This window comes from Tamandua tetradactyla, chromosome 14, assembly GCF_023851605.1.
Source record: "Tamandua tetradactyla isolate mTamTet1 chromosome 14, mTamTet1.pri, whole genome shotgun sequence".
Classification (NCBI taxonomy): Eukaryota; Metazoa; Chordata; class Mammalia; order Pilosa; family Myrmecophagidae; genus Tamandua; species Tamandua tetradactyla.
Window position 1 is genome coordinate 46,483,205 of NC_135340.1, and position 19,232 is coordinate 46,502,436.

Below are 19,232 nucleotides of genomic sequence, written 5' to 3' on the forward strand. Positions count from 1 at the left end.
GGAGAATGGAATTTAGTGATGTTGGTGATGAATAAAGAGAGGAGGGGCATTAAAGAATTCGCAGAGAGAAGCAGAAGATTGTGAATTGGAAACCTGGCTGTATGGATCCCAGGGGAACAAAATACCGACATCTCAAGATCCTTGTCTGGCAGGATAGAAGAGAAAACCAGGAAATAGAATTCATTTAAATATTAAGAATACAGCTTAGTAGAGTGTTGGAAAGTAAGCCAGTGGGGTGAAGGGAAAGGAGACAAGAAAACATACAGGAATATGATGATGTCACATCCATGTCAATATATTTTGAGATAAACTCTTATACCTAGCACAATAGAAAAGATTGCTTATTAGCTGAAATTCCTCTTTGAGATCACTTACCCAACTGTTGGGGATTGAATCAAATCCCCCACAAAAGACATATTTTTGTCCTAAACCCTAGTCCTCTGAGTATGAACCCATTTGTAACTAAGGCCTTTGAATCTCCTGTTAGTTAAGATGTGATCACATGGAATGAGGGTGGACCTTAATATAAGATTGTGAGCCACTGATTGTACACCATACACGGAATGTTTGTATGTTAAGAATGTTCACGTTTGTATGTTGTTTGGATAGATTTGATAATACAAAATAAATTGAAATATATATATATATTTCATATGGCCAAAGTTCTTGTAAGCAAAGAAAATTGGTCAAAGTAGTGAAACCAGAGGAGGAGTCAAAAAGAGACAGTTTGCCATGTGATGGAGGCAGAGATTCAACCACCAGAATACAACCAAGTTCAGAGAAAACAAAGTCCGCTGTTACCTTGGTGTTAGACATCGAGCCTCAAAAACTATGAGACAATAAATGCCTGTTGTTTTAATTCAGCTCAACTTGTGATATTTGTCATAGCAGATCTGGGGGCAAACTAAGACACCAGTGCAGTTGGATTTCTTAGTTTAGAATGCCAATCTGGGAGAAGGATCAAAACTATAATGTAAATTTAGTGAATTAATATTATAACAAAGTCATGGAAGATTAGATTCATTTTCAAGAAAGTAGTCCACTTATTTTATACAATATTCAGCACATTAAACTAATACAACCATAAATATTCAGCACATTAAACTAATACAACCAAAAAATTGGAGGAAACTTGGAATTCATTGTAAATGAGAGGTGACTTTACGAAGAAGGATAATATTTAGGGTTGCTGTACCAATTTTTCTTTCCTTGGAGTTCATTTACCTTTTATTGTTATTCAGTTATTTTTTATTTTATCCATCCATCTATCTATCTATCCATCCACTCATTCACCCCGTCAATAAACAATCTAAGCATCTAGAGGCACATTAACATTTGGCTTTTGAAATAGGTGATATAAAAATATTAACAAGCCCCCTCCTTACTAGAAGGAGAAGAGGCACAGAGAGGTGACAAGCCCACACCCAGGCAGTGAGTTTACTGATGGATCTGGGACTCAGGGCTCTGTCCATTGGCCTGATCCTTCCTAAAATTTTTCAGCCTGCTGCCAAGCACCAGTAGATCTATGATATTTATGGATGGGAAGCAATTTAAAGGAACCCCTTTTCCTTGCTTGTACCCATGATTACGCTGTCCTGGGTCAGAAGTGCATGGAAAACTGGGACTCACTGTTCACGAAGACGGCAAACCTCAGGAAGGACAGGTAGCGCTCCCCTTCAATTGGATTCCAGCCAACATCAGGGTATCCTTTGGCCAGAAGCATGGGGCAGCTCTGTAGGCCACAGCCTGCCAAGTAGGTCACCACCTGCCAGGGACAGTACAAAAGTAAGTGCCCAAATGAGATATCATCTCACACCCACCAGAATGGCCATTATCAACAAAACAGAAAATGACAAGTGCTGGAGAGGATGCGGTGAAAGAGGCACACTTATCCACTGTTGGTGGGAATGTCAAATCATGCAACCACTGTGGAAGGCAGTTTGGCGGTTCCTCAAAAAGCTGAATATAGAATTGCCATACGACCCAGCAATACCATTGCTGGGAATCTACTCAAAGGAATTAAGGGCAAAAACTCAAACGGACATTTGCACACCAATGTTTATAGCAGCGTTATTTACAATTGCAAAGAGATGGAAACAGCCAAAATGTCCATCAACAGACGAGTGGCTAAACAAACTGTGGTATATACATACGATGGAATATTATGCAGCTTTAAGACAGGATAAACTTATGAAGCATGTAATAACATGGATGGACCTAGAGAACATTATGCTGAGTGAGTCTAGCCAAAAACTAAAAGACAAATACTGTATGGTCCCAATGATGTGAATCGACATTCGAGAATAAATTTGGAATATGTCATTGGTAACAGAGTCCAGCAGGAGTTAGAAACAGGGTAAGATAATGGGTAATTGGAGCTGATGGGATACAGACTGTGCAACAGGACTAGATACAAAAACTCAAAAATGGACAGCACAATAATACCTAATTGTAAAGTAATCATGTTAAAACACTGAATGAAGCTGCATCCGAGCTATAGGTTTTTGTTTTGTTTTGTTTTTACTATTATTACTTTTATTTTTTTCTCTATATTAACATTCTATATCTTTTTCGGTTGTGTTGCTAGTTCTTCTAAACCGATGGAAATGTACTAAGAAACGATGATCATGCATCTATGTGATGATGTTAAGAATTACTGATTGCATATGTAGAATGGTATGATTTCTAAATGTTGGGTTAATTTCTTTTTTTCCGTTAATTAATAAAAAAAAAAAAAAGTAAGTGCCCAATGTTTTAGAGAGATAGTTGAGAGGCCTGTGGAATTCTGCAACCAAAAGGCTTTCATTTCCCTAGACCCTAGAGAAAGAGTCTAGTAATATAGTAGATTTATAATCAGAACCCCAATCTACTTTTGCTTCCAAGTGCACAATAAGACTAATTATCTCTGTTATATAGAAATACACCAGGTTTCCCCAGTTCTGGTAAAAGGGAGCTGCCATTTAAAAATAGGCCTATGGAGTTACTTGGTTACATCTGGAAAGTTAATGGTGGAGAGAGAACACACTGGGGATCCATTTGGCCATGACATTGCCAGACCAGAATACTGAGTTACTGGTTGACTCTGAGTGGACCAGACTGTAGACCAGCTCCCATGTGGCCAGGCAGCTTTGTTCACATATCCATGCTCAGAAATCACATTTGGTAATCTCATTAGCCATCTAGGCGAGGAAAGAGTCCCAAGGTGCACTAGGGAAAGGATGTATGTAAAGCAGCCCCAAATGAATACCACCATCAGGTGTGCAATCCACAATCCCAATTTTGGGCAGCTCAGTTTAGTCTTATCTGTACTTGGATAGGAGTAGACATTCTTTACTTTTATGCTGATTATACAATTTTATTTCACGTCTTTCTTTACTATATAAACTTATAAGTTAGGTAAGAGTGTACTGCATTAGGAACCTCAAAATGTCTGGTAATATTTCATATACACCCATGAGGCTGGGCATCCACAAGAGACAGCACAACTGTCTGCATATTCATGTCTTCGAAGTGGCTATCACAGTTCATAGGAGATGCTGATCATAACTATCATGTTTCCACCAATTACTTATATTCTACCCTGTTCCCATCAAGATGTAGATGTTCTGATGAAAATTCAGCTTTTAGCCAGCTTTTCCTTGGTTTGGCTGTGCTGGTGGGCAGAGGAGAGCAAGCACACTGCCCTCCAAGCAATAGTTACCTTCTCGAGATCTGGTTCCTCCAAACCCAGGGCTAACTCGTTGTTGTCCATGACAGAGGAAGCTGCCACATCCAGCGGGGTGGATCCCCTCATTGATGGGGAGGCTGAGGAAGGGGAGAAGGCACAAGGAAGGGACAGAAAGACCACCCAGCAGTGCTTAACTGAGGTTGCAGTGTATATAAACAGACAGGCGAGGGCAGCAAACACATGGAAACCTGCATCGCATCGCTGTTCTCTAAGAGGGCAGCCTGTCCAACTTAACCCAAGAATGGCTCTATTTGCTAATCTCCCTCCTAACATTCAATGCTGAATATGTATGGATTCATGCAGTCAGCTGGGACCATGCATTTTCAAGTGCTTTTCTAACCTGAGACTTCTTAAGTTCCCCAATTTGATGATCACTCAAAAGACTCAAGGATGACTTAATCAACTAAGCCCAAATGACTTGACCACTTTGGAGGCCACTGCCTGCAGCTTAAAACAGTCTCAAACCGCATTACATCCTACAATTACATCAGGTCACCCAACCTTGTCTTTGATTTTTTCTTATTTGGCTTTTAGACTAGAACTAAGAAGGTTTTTTTTTTTAGAACTAAGAAAAATTTTATGTGGCACCTGACAAAAAAGGCTGAAAACTTAAGGTTGCATTTGATAAATGAAAAAAAAAACAGATTTCAGATTTCACGTGCTTGTATTTGTGTCTTCCACAAATTCATTCAGTTTACGTTCAGAAGACTGAGTAGGGCATATGTCGTTGTGCTTCTTTTTTAGTGGTGGTAATGGATTTATACCGTTTATCCATGGTTGCTCTTGGCCATTCCGCCTTGCAGCAAAGGAAAATATTTGCTGGTTGGCTGCTGCGACTGAGCATGTGGTCTGCAGCCAGTCTGCCAAGGAGAAATTGGACCCATGACCTTGGTCTCGTTAGCAATGCCCACTGGTCAGCTGAGTGGGCTGGGAGGAGTCCCTAGATAAAGTCCCTAGACTATATCCGCAATCCCAGGCAGCAGTTCACAAACCGTGAGCTACTGGTGCCCAAAGAAGTAAGGTAAAATTGTATGAATATGCCAACAAAAATCTGTCACCTGTCCTGGTTGGTAGAAACATCTCTACACAGGTTTAGGAGCCTAGACAAGGTATCATTATTTCACTTGTTTTTAGATCAAGCTGGGTTTCTTCTTATAGTTAAAAAAAACACTGAAGCATGCACATGGCTCCTTTTCCTTTATCTCATAAGTGGAGGGAGTATAATCCCTGAGTCTGAACCCAGAGGTTATAACAGGACATACCTAGGCCAACGCTGCTATTTTCCAGCAGGTAGCTTAGATGCTCAAACATGGCCTTCTGATTTTGTCGGCTAATTCGACAGAAATAGCAAAGGAAGCGGCAACAGCTAGCAACCATCTTTGGAAAAGCAATCTGTAAGGAGAAGTAAGAAGTGTCAGCGGAAGTAACAGGTGGACTTTCCAGAAGTCTGACCTTGAAGAGTCTTAGGTTAGTGAGGTCTCACAAGTTGTGAATGGTTCAGAAAACGAGTTTTCTCCTTATCTCCAGTTTATTCCATGACTTGCTCACAGAAGGGACAGAGAGCAACCATCTAAGAAGAGTCTTCCGGAAATACTGAGAAATAATTATAGTTCCTAAAATAACTTTCCTCCAAAGAGAAGAGACATCAAATAAGAATCTCAGTCATTCTAGAGGTCATGTGCGATGGGATATGACCCCATTGCTGTCTACTGTTGTTTCCAACTGAGGAGTGAGTGGACAGAACTCTCTGATGGGAAATTTCAGCAAGAAATGCTGGAAGCTCACACCATGTCAAATCCGAGTCCTCTGGGAATGGCTGGCCCCTATGTTAGTGAGGTCTGAAGGACATCACCCTCTTTGACTCTCTGAAGTTTCTTCCAACTACTTTTGTCTTTGATGATTGATTCCTTAGGGACTCCTGTATCACTTCTAATCTGAATTATACAATTTTGTACTGAGATGCCATCTTATGTTACTGTTAATTGTGCTTGGCTTAAATATGCTTAACAAAGTAATGAGCATCTCCAGAGAAGGGTTACATCTTACAATGCTCAGGGTGTGTGTCAGTGTAACCTTGCTAAGGATCCCAGAAGGGCCTTGGTTTTCTCCTTTAGAGTCAGGAAGAATGCTCTATGAAATGAGGTTCTGAAAGAGACAGCCAACCTGCCTGCTGAGGCATCCAGACATCTGTTCAGGGATATTATGGAGAGATGTCAACTTCCCAAGAGATAAGAGGGAGTAAGTAAGAAGGAAGGCCAATTTGGTAGCTACTCTGCCTTCAATTGGTGAAGCAGCATTGGAAATCATTTATTCCTAGGACACTGGCACTCTGGAATTTTCAATATTTGAAAATATACCCTATCTGCTGCCTTCGGAGTTTATTTACCTCTGAGGAGGATCCCAGATGAGTTGGGATAAATGCCCAGTTATGCCCCATCCCTATTCCTTTCACCCTTCCCAATAGGAGCTCCTGACTATAGACCCCATAGAGGAAACACGAACATGCCAGAGGGAACACTGCCAGGAGCATTACTAAGATCACTCTCTCTGTCTTCTTTAGAACAGCCTTCTCCTAACTCAGCACAAAACATAACAGGCTCCTAAATGGAACCCAGAGGAATTCCATCTGCGGAGGGGCAGGCCTGCAGAGTACAGGAAGCAAGCTGAGCCGCTGAATGGCCCAGCGGGATGAGGGAGAAAAGCCCGAAGCTTTTAGAGTGGGAGTGCTTACCACGGTTGGATTCCACCCAGCAGTATTATCCCAGCTTTTTGCTCCTTCCTGGCATTGTACAGTTCCCTCCCTCTCCCAGAGAAGAATAACTGTGGCAGCAGACACCCGCCCTGGGGCCTTGAACCAGTCACCTTGGGTGTCTCCTGCCAGCGTTACCTGCAATTTCTCTGCACCCAGTACGTTCACCATCACCTCCATCACCGTCTCGTGCATGCCGAGGACCCTCATGAGGTTGGGATGCTGATAAAACACCTTGTTGTTCATTATGTCTCTAGGGTAAGGAGCAGAGAGAGACTTTAGCACTTCCTTATTCCTAAGATATGAAAAGTCAGGGATGAAAACACAGAGATGTACAAATGGGGGTGAAAAAAAGTTAACGGGATAGGCTAAAGAGATAAGACGCAGGAGGCCAGGTGGAATTTGTGTGGAGCACCTTTTTTTTTTCGTTCATACGAATTGTTTTGGGCTACTTTACTAAATACTTGATAGCTCTGAAACGTTTCCTCCTAATGACATATTTAAAAGTTGTCTCTTGGACTCTTTGGCTTGCAATAATTTGTGAGACAGCTCAAATCACTGAACTTCTCTTCCTTTATGAAATCTTGGTCTTCTATGTTTTATCCTTTTCTCCTTATAGCTGTCTCTACCTACTTCAGTTTCCTTAAAGATAGGCCTGTACCTGTTTAAGACAATTGAGAAACAAATGAAGCTTTTGGACATCTGTCTTTAAAAAGCAAAGAAATATATAAATAGTTCTTTTTTACGTCATTCAATACAACTTTCCATAATAAAACTGCAAATGAATAGAGAAATAGCCTAACTGGCTGTGCAAACCCTTACAGGGCAGTTTGCTTCCTCTGTACCCCCAATCTAATCCCCTTTTCTGATTATTGTGGCTGGGAAGAGAAAATACCACCAGTTTCTATGGCAGCTACATCTACTTCAAGGATTGGGGGAGACGGGAGAGGACAGTTCTGTACCCTTTTCTCTCTTCTCATATAAGAGAAATTAAGATGCTTTTAAGACCTTGTTTGGAAATGAGGAATGAATGTGTTTCCCCTTTCCTGACCCCTCACCCCCGAGGATCCTCAAAATCCCTTTCCTGGGTCTTGGTAATTTTCCTTTGGTTTGCTGGTTCAAGCATTGTGGGATGGAAAGTTGAGGGAAGGAAGTTTATAGCTCTAATGCTTGACTTTAATCAGGTAAAACTGTGGGCTGGTCAAAGAATCTTTTTGGGTCTCAGTTTTTTCATCTGCAAAATGGAAATGCTAGACTACATCATTAAGGAAAATCCTTTAAATGATCAAACCGCTAGCGATCTTTTTGAGTACATTGCCTCCAAGGAGAGCCGTGAGCTACTATTATGGGTGTCTTATAGAACCGACAAAAATTACTCCATACGTCAGTCTTGAGAAAAAGGAGGGAATTCAGGCAGGAATCTTCGATTTCCAAAGAGTCAAAAGCTCAAGTGCTCAAATCTTTTCTCTCTTGTTGGGTTGCATACACTGTCCCCTTCTCAGAATTTTTACATTGCCTCCCTGGGGTTATTAAGACTACATCATTTTGTTTTTCTCTAAGACTCCTCTATACTTCCTTTGGCGATGGCCCTTTATGAATAGCAGGTAGTCTGGTCTCTCAGCCAGGTTATCAAAGATAACTGATCTGGCAAAGAGATCATCCCATGATGAATACAATCAGGATCACCAACTCCTTTGTTGGCATACAAAGATTTGATATGATCTGATTCTGGAACATCCCTATATGGACATAAACTAGTTTCTCCACTTGAAGCTCTCTTGACAGAAACACACTTAGCTATGAATGACCTACCCCAGCCCATTGATCATGAGCAGCTCCTCTTCCTTGCCCATCCTGACACTGAGGAGGGAGCGAATCTGGCCGAGGGCAGCCAGCAGATTGATGGTGTCACTCACGGAGACCTGGCTGATGGTATAGGTCTTCCGCAGAGCCTGCAGCAGCTCCCCGATGCTGTCATACTGCCTCTGGAGGAGGCTGAACATCATCCGGACCAACTCTGCATCCTGGATCTGGTCCTCCTGGGCCCAGCGGATCATTGTCTGTGAGATGAGCTCCTTCAGCGTCGCTGGAAAGACAGCAGGAAGGGCCATGACTGAGGCCATCACAGCTCAGGGAGAGCTGGGTATCTCAGCCGCTTCACTCGACATCATCAACTCTTATGGATAAGGCATGGCAGGCAGAAAAGCAGAATACATTGTTGAAAGACAAGTGTGCCAGCCATATACAGAAGACAATATCTATATTTTGAGTTAAGGGTGCTAAATATCTATTTTGATTGAGCAATGTTTGAATATACGTTGGAAAGGGAAGAACGGATAAGACACTATCCTTGTCTTCTTGGTCAGACAAAAGTTGTTTACATTTTTATCTCTTAACTCTAATACAATGCAGTAAATACTGAAATGGGGTACATGTAAGTGCCATGGGATCCAGAGCTGGGAGTGACTGACTCTGGGTGGGTAAAGCCATGAGAGGAAGCCTCTTTAGAGTAAAGCAGTATTAAATACTGGAATTTCTCCAAGAATTTAAAAGACACTACAGATCACAAAACCAAGCCATTGATTCAAGAATTGTAAAAGCTACTTTGGATGATACAAACATAATAATACAGTAAGGGATGTAGAGTAGGGGGACTTACAACATTCTATCAAGTGTAAACGTTTTATAATTGGATGCCTGATCATTGTCCACCAAACTGATATCACTGCCCTGGACCTCTGCCAGGAGTCAGCTGATGTATTCTGCACTGCTTTCATAAGCATTGAGAGAAACCACTATGACTTTGAATCCAGAAGTGTTAGGCTTATACAGTTTGCACAGAAATGTCACTGACTAAACAAGTAAAGGAAAGATCACTGAAGTGGGACTCAAACCAGCTATGGGACCTTCAGATACTGGACCAAATGACTTCTAACCATTGCTGATTGGAGTTGGTGTGCGAAGGTGATGGAGAGGGAGAGTTAGATCTGAGCGGGAGGAGGAGAGGAAGGGGGTCCCATGGGAATGGCTGGGCAGACACTGTTCATCCCTACTTATGCCGTACCCATACCCACAACATACTCTGGTGGAGGCAAGAAATGCCGCTTTTAAGTCATAATTGCACCAATATCTACCTCTGCCTATCACATTCCCGTGAGGTAGGGATAGCACCAGGATCCTTACTTCAGATCTGGTGGTAAAGGCAAAGCTAAGGGGGTGATAAAGTTCACACAGTGAATCAGTGACAGAACTGGGATTAAACTCACACAGGTACATATCAGTACTCTGTGCCATCTCTAATAGTCCAGTTTTCCACCAACATATCATTATACATGGCAGATACCTGTTTTAGCTACAGGCTTGGCTCATCAGAAGGATACAAAAATAGAACTTGGTTACCAAAACTTCAAAAGAGTTCTAGATATAGAGAATTAATTTAGCTTCTTGCTGTGTCTATCAACCCTGTGGATGTTTTAGGTTCAGATGGAGATATAAGCTGAAAACTTAAAAAAGGATACCCAAGTCAGAGAGAAGTTAAAAGATGTTCCTAAGAGATCTCAGTAGGCAAGGATTGATGACTAATACTCATTAGGCTAGATAACATCTGTACTCTCTAAGGGAAAAAGTTATTGATGGGCAAGAATGGGCTCCTCTCAGGAAACTTGCTTCTTCAATAACCAAATGTTAAAGTCCCTGTTGTTTCTCCTAGCTAGTATTCACAGTAAGAATGAGAGCAAGACAATAACATATAGACACCTGGACCCAACCTAAGTTTCTCTAGTCCTGTCAAGTACAATTCCCTTTCAAGCCTAAACTTTGGTTTGAAGGAATTATACTTCTCACCACTAAACCAGATTCTCTGCAGAGATGAAGCACATTATCACAGCCCAGACTCATGGAAAAGCCACAATCAGGTAGAAGTGTGAACCAGCTCAGGGGCCATCCTTTTTCAGAAGGGAATTCTACAAAGAATTATAACAAAACCAACTACATATTAGCTTTCCCTTAGCCCAGGAGCAGATTAATTCAGGATTTGGGTAAGCTCTGAGCCTCACACTGATTCAAACACCCAAATCAACAATTGTGGCCTGAAGTGTGGAATCTGCATAGCAAAGCACCACATTACAGGGCAGAGGAGAAAGGAAACAGCCTGCTACCCAGAAAGGAAGGGGCCGGAAGCACCCCAATCTGCTTTGTCTGGGTTAGCCTTCAACATAAATATTGGAGAATGGGATAGCCTCATGTGTGCATAAGACCAAGCTAAAGCAAGGTAAAACAAACAAAAACTGATGTGGCCCTAGCTCCTGCCGGAAGAGGAGAAAGCAACAATGAGCATTCTGTCAGTGATGGGCAGAAGCACTTTAGCAGGAAGGAATGACATTTCCAATCATTCTCGTTGGACAGGATTTCACATTGCGAAGACCAAGTTCCAATAACTATGTGGAGAAACAAGACCAGCAGAAAGAAAAAAGAAAATCTTCTCAAGAGCCCTGAAAAGCACAGCATAAATTTTGTAGTCTAATGTATACCAGAGACTCAGCACCCACCAAGCAAGCCTGGGCTGAATCAGTGAACTTCTAAGGGTCTAAACACTTCTAAGACCGAGACAATAGAGTTTTATATCCCTGACAGTGCTACTGAAATTTCCTTAGATTTTAATGAATTTCAAGTACAAGCAGGAGAGCAGTCGAATGGTACCAATGCTGAGAGGTTAAAAAGAGCACATTTTTTAGAATGTGTTAATCTGTCCATGTATCTATACATCTGAGGATTACAGGAATTAACACATATAATCCTGTTTGACACATAATGTGAATTAAGTAAAGGTTAACTATTACTACCATCTATACCAGCACTTATAAAATCCGGTCACAAACCCTTGGAGTTCCAAGACCCTTTAGTCCTACCAAAAGTATTTCCATCATCCTGATATGTTAGTTACCTTTTTCATTGCATTGACAGTTGTGTGGTTGGTGCAAAAGCAGTGGTGGGTAAAACTGTTGGTGCCTGAGAATGAATCAAGATAGTGACACCAAACTGCAAAGGCAGTGATTGTATTCTTTACAGCAACACCCCCAGAAAAATGCCTACTTTCACAGGAGAATATCCCTAGTGAAGCAATAAAAGTTATTAGTTTTATCAGTAAACTCTCAAATACATATTTTTTTAAATTAGAGAAGTTAAAGAGATTTATGGAAAAATCATTTTCCCATATACATCCTTATTATTAACACCTTGCTTTAGCATGAGGCATATGTTAAATATAGATGAAAGAATGTTATTATAATTGTATTATTAACTATAGTCCATGGTTTACATTACAGTTCCCTGCTTGTGTCATATATATAAAATATATATACAGTCCTATGTATTTTTTTAATTTTTATTCCAGTAATATATAACCTAAAATTTCCCCTTTTGACTCCAGTCAAATATATAACTCAGTGCTGTTAATTGCATTCACAATGTTGCAATTCTATCACCACCATCCATAATAAAACTTTTCTATCACCCAAATAGAAACTCTGTACAATTTGGGCATTAACTCACCATCGCCTACTTTCCTGCCCTGGGCTTGGTAATCTACATTCTAGATTCTGATTCTATGAGTATACTTACTCCAATTGTTTTATATAAGTGAGGTCATACAATTTGTGTCCTTTTGCTTCTGGTTTATTTCCCTGAATATGATGTCTTCAAGATTCATCCATGTTGTTGCATGTATCATATTTTTATTTCTTTTTACAGCTGAATAATATCCCATTGTATACACATCTCTTAATATCCTGTGCTACACATGAAAGTCTAGTGGTTGCTTGAGAAAAAGCACTTGTGCAATTGTACGACCCAAGTACGAGCTAACCTAGTTTCCTGTTTCATGGAAACAGGTTTTTGAGATTTGGGTAACTGACAGACATTTTCTTAAAACTGAATAACTAAACCTGTCACTGCAAGGAAAACAACCAATAGTATTTGTTGCCACTAATAATATATGCAAGATGGGCTGTGAATTTTTTTATGCAATCAAGTACAAAATGTTCCTTAATATGGTTTCAGATTCAAACCGCAAAGAAGTTTTAAGAAAATACCATTGCGGAGTTTTGATACAGAATCAAAGAATATCCACAATGATCTGAAAAAAGCTGTTAAACTACTCCATTTTCTGAGTATCTACCTTCGTATCTATCTGAAGCCAGATTTCTTTCATAATTAATCACATATATTAAGCCAGGGATAAAACAGATTTATCAAAAATGTAAAGCAATGCCCCTCTTCTGACTATTTTTTTGTTTTGAAAGTTCAGTTGTTTTTCATGAAAGTGTGTTATTTATGAAGCATAATAGGATTATTATTTTCAAATGACTCAATCAAAAATATTTTAAAAATTTCTCAGTTTTAATTTCTAATACAGAAAGTATTGATAGATATAACTGCACATAAACTAAATTTTGGGAGGGTCCTCCATAATTTTTTTTTTTAAATTTTTTTTATTAATCAAAAAAAAGAAAAGAAATTAACACAACATTTAGAAATCATTCCATTCTACAAATGCACTCAGTAATTCTTAGTATCATCACATAGATGTATGATCATCATTTCTTAGTACATTTGCATCGATTTAGGAAAAGAACTAGCAAAACAGCAGAAAAAGATATAGAATGTTAATATAGAGAAGAGAATTAAAATAATAATACTAATAATATATATATATATATATAAAGGAAAAAGAAAAAAACAAAAACAAAAGATACAAACACACAAACAAACAAACAAAAAAACATATTTCAGGTGCAGCTTCATTCATTGTTCCAACCTAGTTACATTACACTTAGGTATTATTGTGCTGTCCATTTTTGAGTTTTTGTATCTAGTCCTGTTGCACAGTCTGTATCCCTTCAGCTCCAATTACCCATTATCTTACCCTGTTTCTAACTCCTGCTGGTCTCTGTTACCAATGATATATTCCAAGCTGATTCTCGAATGTCAGTTCACATCAGTGGGACCTTACAGTATTTGTCCTTTAGTTTTGGGCTAGACTCACTCAGCATAATGTTCTCTAGGTCGATCCATGTTACTACATGCTTCATAAATTTAGTCTGTCTTAAAGCTGCATAATATTCCATCGTAGGTATATGCCACAGTTTGTTTAGCCACTCGTCTGTTGATGAACATTTTGGCTGTTTCCATCTCTTTGCAATTGTAGATAATGCTGCTATAAACACTGGTGTGCAAATGTCCGTCTGTGTCTTTGCCCTTAAGTCCCTTGAGTAGATACCTAGCAGTGGTATTGCTGGGTCGTAATCCATTCTGCCATTCTATGTCTTTTGATTGGGAAATTCAGTTCATTAACTTTTAGTTAATTTACTGTTTGGATAATATTTTCCTCTACCATTTTGGCTTTTGTATTATATATATCATATCTGATTTTCCTTCTTTCTATACTTTACTCCATACCTCTCTCTTCTGTCTTTTCGTATCTGACTCTAGTGCTCCCTTTAGTATTTCTTGCAGAGCTGGTCTCTTGGTCACAAATTCTCTCAGTGACTTTTTGTCTATAAATGTTTTAATTTCTCCTTCATTTTTGAAGGATAATTTTGCTGGATATAGGAGTCTTGGTTGGCAGTTTTTCTCTTTTAGTAATTTAAATATTTCATCCCACTGTCTTCTAGCTTCCATGGTTTCTGCTGAGAAATCTACACATAGTCTTATTGGGTTTCCCTTGTATGTGACAGATTGTTTTTCTCTTGCTGCTTTCAAGATCCTCTCTTTCTCTTTGACCTCTGACATTCTAACTAGTAAGTGTCTTGGAGAACGCCTATTTGGGTCTATTCTCTTTGGGGTGCGCTGCACTTCTTGGATCTGTAAATTTAGGTCTTTCATAAGAGTTGGGAAATTTTCAGTGATAATTTCTTCCATTAGTTTTTCTCCTCCTTTTCCCTTCTCTTCTCCTTCTGGGACACCCACAATGCGTATATTTGTGCGCTTCATATTGTCATTCAGTTCCCTGATCCCCTGCTCAAGTTTTTCCATTCTTTTCCCTATAGTTTCTGTTTCTTTTTGGAATTCAGATGTTCCATCCTCCAGTTCACTAATTGTAGCTTCTGCCTCTTTAGATCTACCATTGTAGGTATCCATTGTTTTTTCCATTTTTTCTTCTTTGTCCTTCACTCCCATAAGTTCTGTGATTTTTTTTTTCAGATTTTCTATTTCTTCTTTTTGTTCAGCCCATGTCTTCTTCATGTCCTCCCTCAATTTATTGATTTGGTTTTTGAAGAATTTTTCCATTTCTGTTCGTATATTCAGCATTAGTTGTTTCAGCTCCTGTATCTCATTTGAACTATTGGTTTGTTCCTTTGACTGGGCCATATCTTCAGTTTTCCGAGCGTCATCCATTATTTTCTGCTGGTGTCTGGGCATTTGATCAGATTTCCCTGGGTGTGTTACGCAGCTGGTTGAAAGCTTTTTCTGTGAAATCTCTGGGCTCTGTTTTTCTTTTCCTGCCCAGTAGGTCGCGCTCGTGGCGCTCATCTGTCTGCACCGCAGTTGGCCCGGGAAACCGCGCGTGGAGGTGGGGGTCGCTGGCGGCCGCGGCTTGGGAGAGTGCCGGTCCTAATTGCCCAGCTGGCCCGAAACGCCAAGCGTGACGGGGGGGGCCCCGCTATCCAACGTTCCCAGTCAGGCCGGTGAGCCACGTGCGTGGAGGGGACCCCAGTCGCCAGCCGCCCCGGCCGGGAAAACGCGCGCCCCTCGGGTAGCTCACCGCAGCAGATTCTCCCTGCCCGTTCAGCTGTTCCAGAATGGGGTACGCTGTCTTTTTGGTCTCTGTCGTGACTCCGGGAGCTGTTTCGTATTGTTTCTGTTTCTTTAGTTGCTTTTCTGGAGGAGGAACTAAGACCCGCGCGTCTTACTAAGCCGCCATCTTCTCCGGAAGTCCCCTCCATAATTTTTAAGAGTGCAAAAGAGTTCTGAGACAACAAGCTTGAGAGCCTGTAAGCTATATAAAAGTCCCCGTTGCAGTGAAGGCCATGACTGGAAAGCAAAGTTTCCCCTCCAGCTAATACGACACCCTGTTTCATTAGGTTGTAGTGATTCTACTTAAGTAGCCCTGACCTGAACCTGGAAAGTTGCAGCTCAGAAAGTGTTCTACGTTTCTGGGTGAGAGGGGGATTAAATGTGAATGTAAGAAGAGTGAAAGCCTTCATACTGAGAAATTAAGTGAGGCTCAAGGAAGCATTAGTTCGAAAATTGCATCCGTGCTGTCAGCGAGGGCCTCGGCCATTATTTATTCATCTTCCAAGGGCTCAGTGCTAGGCTAAAGGGCCCCAAATGTTTCCCTGTTTTGGTCTTAAGATCAGTCATCCTCAGAGCAAGGAGGGAGCTGGTCATTTGTCAGGCGGAGGCTGCATGGCCTTCTTTAGCCTGCCCTCCAGTCAGCACAATGGGCCACGCAGAGAAAAGGTGGGCTGTGGGCTGGAGATGGAGGCACTCAATTCCTTGCTCCCTCTTTAGCTGAACATTCAGCAACGACTTTGCTCTCATTAACACTGGAAACCAAGGCTGTCAACTCTAGAAGGATTTGCAGCGGCATTGATGTGTGTCTAGACCTTAGGACATATCTTATTCACCAGCTGCTGCTATGCTCGTCAGACTAGCTGAATTACCTCTGTGTCACTCTTAAAGTAGCTTATTAATCAAATAGTATTTTCTGACATCTCTTAAGTGCCCAAGATTGAGCTAAGAACTCTCTATGAAAACATAATCCTAGTTTTCCCCAGCTGGGGAAACTAAATATGTACATGCAAAGCATTTAATGTGTAGACTACTGTGTAAAACTGTATTGTAGAGATATTTAGAAGATGAGAGGATTCATAAGACAGTATAACTTCTATAGTAATACATATATTTAAAAGAAATTAGAACAGAGAAATGATAGGATCTTACCGTATTGTTTTATTTTTGATGGCTCCTTTATCTAAAGTCCTTCATTTTTCTAGGATAGGCCCACATTGCTTTGAGACCAAAGAGGCAAGGAAGAAAAAGCTCAATCATGAAGTTAAGAGGGGCCTTCCAAGGGATATTTGTAATAATCTGGTGGAAAATATATTACTCTTTGCTGTGACTACTTAGAAATGCCATTTTCCTTCAACAGAAGATTCACACAAGAAGTCTCTGTACTGAATATTTCCCTCCCCGCACTCCCTCTGGTATCAACAGGGCAACACTGACAATTTTGGTAGGATTTCCAAATAGCAATAGGAGCATTGCTTCTAGAGATACAGCTGAAGCCTCTTTGTTAACTAGAGAGAGACATATGCATTAAAAATTTACCAACTGTTAACATTTGCTGCTTTCCTAAGCTCATCTGTGGAAATGCTGTTGCTGTTTTTTAACGATTTTTAATGCTGAACAGTTATCATGAGGAACTCAACTACTCAAGTGGGAGAGATGCAAGAAACAAAGTAAGATTGAGGCAGACAGGTTAAATCTACTGCTTGCCACAACCTATGGCCCCATCTCTCCCCTACTCCCTCCGAAATAAATGCCATATTATTTCCTTCAGAACCTTCACCATGTAAAATGTAGATGCTTAATAAAGAAGATGCTTCTGCAGACCCTGCTGTCATTCTAGGATTTTCATGCACTGATTCAACTGAATTTCGAGAGGGTTCTGTCAAGTGCTCTAGACAGTGCAGCCCAGGGGTTTTAAAGAAGCTGTAGTGTTCTTTTCAAAAAGGAAAAAGTAAGGAAGAAATATATGTAATCAATAATTTGTATTCTGATGAAAAACAAAGCAAATCCTTTTAAGAAACAATGTCTTCGGGAAGCTGGTCGTGTGCATGTGGTTTCCTTGATAATTATAAATGGCTTCATTTATAAGATTATTATTAACATTCTAAATTGCTCTACTTTTGCAATTAGCCCAATTAGGGATAGTCACATTTTGGCAATTACACTGAATAGATGATCTATAAGCCACATTTTAAATTATTGTTCAGGCTAATTCAGAATGGAAATATTTCTAAGGCACTGCATTGCTTTAGGGAGATTTTATGCCTGAAAAATACTTTAAAAATAGCAACTTCCATATCAGATTTTTGGACTAGTTAGGCATTCCACGTAACAAAAGATTAGAGTGTTTTAAATCAGAGCTCATCTTAGTATATTAGTTTGGGAGTCCAGGTATAACTTACCGTCAAATTGTTTACTTCCTTCCACTTGTCATTTTGTAACCTGCTTCCTCGGAACTCAGAACCCCCAAGCCACCTTGCTGTGCCCTCTACAAGGAAGTTCTCTAGAGAATCACCCGCTCTAGTTGCACAACCCGTTTTTAGAGGTTTGAATGACCAGTTTTGTAATGCCAGCTATGATAAGAGAAAAGTCATTTACTTTCACAGAGTCGATTTAAATTCTCAGGCTGTAGGGGTCTGGAAAGAGCCTTTTCTTTTCACTTCCAAATTCAGACCAGGGTGGCCATCATACAACAGGGTGCATGCTTACTATCAAAGGGCAGACACTGGCCACTGGTGATGCAAATCCCTGCAGCTCACAGATCCAGAGCTCACACTGGTGCTAGGTTCCTGTGAGTGCACTTTTAAATCGGGGTTAGTTTGGAAAAGAATTTAGAAGCCTTTCAGTTACATTCAAAAGAGAGAGAGAACTACATTGCACTGTACTCAGGTAAATCTTAGAAAGTACTTTGCAATGCTCACGCAATGGGAGAAGAAAGATAATTATGTGCATCTAAATACCATATACTTATTTTTAAATTCTAAGAGATTAAAAAGGTAACCTGTAGCATGCTGTAAATGCTCTAGTGGCATTAACAGGGGGTGGGTCATTTCCAAGTGTAAGAACACATGTGTTTATTTTTGCTGCTGTTTCTCCTCCCTAGGGTCAGCTGAATAAGGGTCCCCCAGAGATGTCCGTACCCAAAACCCTGGAACCTGTGAACGTGTAACCTTACAAGGCAAAAGGGACTCTGCAGATGTGATTAAGGATCTTGAGGAGGGAGGTTATCGTGGATTATCTAGGGGGGCCCAATGTAATGATCAGGGTCCTTATAAGAGGGAGGCAGGAGGGTCAGAGTCAGAGGAGATGTGACGAAGGAAGCTGAGGTTAGAATGATGCTGTAGTTGGAAGGGAGCTACTAGTCAAGGGATGCAGGAAGCTGCTAGGAGCTGGGAAAGGGGAGCGATGGATTCTCCCCTAGAGCCTCCAGAAGGAATGTAGCCCTGCTGATCTATGTTATCTGGAATTTTTAGGTAATAATAAAACTGCATTGTTGTAAGCCACTACATTTGTGGTCATTTAATACAGCAGCAACAGGAAACCAATACACACCCGCTGATAGAAAGACCTAGGTTGAGAAAAGTTGACTCCTCTCCTGAGGCTGCAAGTCAGACTGGGGAGTCTCTGTAGCCAATCTACTAAGCGCCCACAGAGGCCTGGATGGGAGAGACCCAGTTTCTAGGTTTGTGCTGAGAGAACTGGAGTAAAAGGTAGGCTGCTAATGCAACGGAGGTATGCTGGGATCTGGCCCAGAGTTTCTGCTAAGCTGGAACAACATTAAATACAGAAAGTACCTGCTGTAGAACCGCCATGGCCCTCTAGATAATTACACAGCTCACAGACGGCGCCTTCTTCAGTTCCTACAACCTGGTTTTCTTGCCTCAGCTCCTCTTCTGAACGTCAGGGGCTAGAACTGCCCACATCTCAGCACTAACCATTGAGTAAATTAAAGATGCTGAATGAATA

The 19,232-nt window shown here is 40.7% G+C and overlaps 1 protein-coding gene across 5 annotated transcripts in view; it reads right to left on the minus strand.

Annotated features, from left to right (window-relative positions):
- Window positions 1–19,232, minus strand: part of RYR3 (ryanodine receptor 3) — a 498,481-nt gene that overhangs the window by 125,004 nt on the left and 354,245 nt on the right. For all 5 annotated transcript variants that reach the window (XM_077127361.1, XM_077127358.1, XM_077127359.1 and 2 more), the window contains exons 39-43: window positions 8,289–8,562; window positions 6,615–6,729; window positions 4,990–5,119; window positions 3,701–3,804; window positions 1,630–1,765 (exon numbers count right to left, since the gene is read on the minus strand). In XM_077127361.1, coding sequence (XP_076983476.1) covers window positions 1,630–1,765; window positions 3,701–3,804; window positions 4,990–5,119; window positions 6,615–6,729; window positions 8,289–8,562 — 759 coding nt within the window. The remainder of the gene's footprint in view (window positions 1–1,629; window positions 1,766–3,700; window positions 3,805–4,989; window positions 5,120–6,614; window positions 6,730–8,288; window positions 8,563–19,232) is intronic.